Below are 2,561 nucleotides of genomic sequence, written 5' to 3'. Positions count from 1 at the left end.
GACCTCATTTTTCTTTCCCCTCGGCAGGAAGAGGAGGTATCGCGACTATACACTGGTTGCATCCTCGCTTAAAGCACCTATCTACCTACCACGTATATGAGCTCCTCCTGAATTCGTAAGTAATGATAGGAAGTTGCTCCCAAGTCTGACCTTGCGCTAGCTTCATGCCAAGTCATTAAACCATTTTATTTTAACCATTTTAGAAAAAAAAAGATTAAGTTTTTTATCACTTCAGTAAAACTTGGGTTTGAATAACTGACAGCTGCTTTTAGGTTCATGAAAAATGGCAGGTGAAGAGTCAGCTGTTCAAAAGGGAACAAATTCTCCTGTAATGTTAGATTCATAAGTTTTTTGTTTTATTTTTCAGAGAATAACAGAAGGGACGTCCCAACAAGAGAAGTGCAGTGTTATGTGAGAGAAGTGACATCATGCTGGTTCATTTCTCCTTTATAGTATTAGTTAACCCCCTCCAATACTACGTACAAAGACCACCATCCCGCAGAGCTGCACTTGGTTTGTTGAAACAGCTATGACTTTTGGGGGTAAACTAGCTGGTCTGCTATTAAGAATAATGGTTGAGGAGTTGGCATGGAAGACTTTCTTTTACTTTTGTGAGGAATGCAAGTGAGAGTACTTTTGTAACTACCAGCAGAGTATATTAGGTAGTAGTAAAAATATATTGAATGTTGGCTGTTAGATTTGAAGTGTTTGAAGTCAGGACAGGTGACTGAAATGCATTAAATCATTTGCTGTGGCTTGAATGGTGATGATGCCAATGATTATATAGCAGTTACTTAAGACAGTGTCTGTCTCAAATGGGATGGGGGGTCAGAGAAAGTGCTTAAATATCTGTATGCTGAATTTGTCGTAAATGAGATCTCAGATTCTCGTTTGTAATGAGCGAAGTGCTTTTATTTAGAAAAGACTGCATGAAATGTTTATCAAGGGCATTCAACTTTTTGTATGTCCAGTATGAATATCAGGGGATCTTGAAACGGGACAATGAAATGTTTTCAAAGGTTTGAGCTACAGAGGCGTACCTGGTACCTGGGAGCTTTTTTTTTTTTTATTTTACTGTGCGTATTTGGTTTGTACCAAAATTTTCAAGACTTCTGATTCCAACATTTTAGCTTATTGTGGTTGGTGATTATTCTAAAAAATAATCTTGGTGGTTTGTCTGATGAGGTCAAATGATTTTTTTTTTTTTTTTTTTTTTTGCTTCCGATGCTTTGGTTTTTTTATGTATGCAAAGAACAAAAAAAAAATTAACACTTGCCAGCTTTACTAAATCACAAACAAGAGGGTATTAGAATTGTGTGCAATTCAGGCCCCAGACACCAGAACTTTAGTTTGAATTGTCCTTTCAAGGTTGTATGTGTTGACAATCCAAAAGAGCCATGGTTGGACACCTGTTTCTCTTTCTTTTCATTGAGATCAACCTTGTTTCAGAGGAATTCAAGCTAGGGTAATTACATAAATATTTACATTGGTGGAAGTATTTTTTTGTGAAACTTGTGCCAATAAGATATAAAGTCATTATAGTCTGTGCTATTCTCTACACGTTCACTGCCATTATTTTTCCTATGTATGTAATGATAGCTTGAATAGTTTAAAAGATATATAAATGCAAATAGGGATTTATTTTCTAATGTGAAAATTTGTTTTATCAGACATTTAAAATATTAATTTTTTAAGGTTTTTATTTTGGTCATAATTGGTTGGATGTGGTTCAGATGTATCAAATTTTATTTCAAATTATTTTTTTTTTCAACAAGCAGTTGTGTTGTATACAGTAGTTATGTTAACCAAAGTTATTCACATCATTGTTGCTTGTGAATTTTAGTTTTAATGTCTGGTTCTGGTAAGTTACCCTGGAAATGAACAATGAATTGATATATCTGAAACTGGTCACATTGTTATAGACATCCATAAATTGGAATGTGGCTTAGAGAGGTTACTTGTATAGAGTAATTTCTGCTCAGCTTGGATACTATTACTGAGTTCCTTGGTGTTAAACCAAGTGATATGTTGGCTTTCAATATTACCTTATAATTCAGAGAAGTGCTAATAAAGATATGGAACTATTTTTGGACTTAGGCCAGAGTTACCACCACAGCCAACCACTTATGGCTTTTATTTGATCAGAATTATAAAAAGCAAAACTTTATCTAAAAGCTATTAGTCATCCAAGGAAACCAAGTATTGTATAATGTTGAAGATCAAGACGTAATCTTAGTTCTGCTTTTCATGATAAAAATTAGTACACATTAACACATCATGGAAGTAGAACTTAGGAAAAAAATCATGTATCCTTTAGTTACTGATTTTAAAATATTACTTTAGTGACAATTTGTCATGATTTGGTTCAGATATGCATTTACCGTAAAGTAACAGTTATGGGAAAGTTTTGATCTTCAATTGATTGATTATCCAGCTGATCTGGCTTTGTAGCGTCCAAAATGGTTCTAGTAGCGTGCCTTTAATTGGAAGTTCTAGACTAAAAATATCCTGATGTTAAATTGTATAAGTATGGATATACTTTATTAAAGTTGATAGATTCT

General features: G+C 33.9%; 1 protein-coding gene across 4 annotated transcripts in view; it reads left to right on the top strand.

The window, feature by feature from the left end:
* Window positions 1-2,561, top strand: part of LOC137622933 (lamin Dm0-like) — a 40,955-nt gene extending 38,394 nt beyond the window's left edge. For 2 of the 4 annotated variants that reach the window (XM_068353509.1, XM_068353507.1), the window contains 2 exons: window positions 28-115; window positions 368-2,561. In XM_068353509.1, the coding sequence (XP_068209610.1) occupies window positions 28-72 (45 nt within the window). In that variant the 3' untranslated portion in view covers window positions 73-115; window positions 368-2,561. The remainder of the gene's footprint in view (window positions 1-27; window positions 116-367) is intronic. The other 2 variants (XM_068353508.1, XM_068353506.1) reach the window with 1 other exon arrangement.

Source organism: Palaemon carinicauda, chromosome 30 (genome assembly GCF_036898095.1).
Source record: "Palaemon carinicauda isolate YSFRI2023 chromosome 30, ASM3689809v2, whole genome shotgun sequence".
Classification (NCBI taxonomy): Eukaryota; Metazoa; Arthropoda; class Malacostraca; order Decapoda; family Palaemonidae; genus Palaemon; species Palaemon carinicauda.
This window is presented reverse-complemented; position numbering and strand designations above follow the sequence as displayed.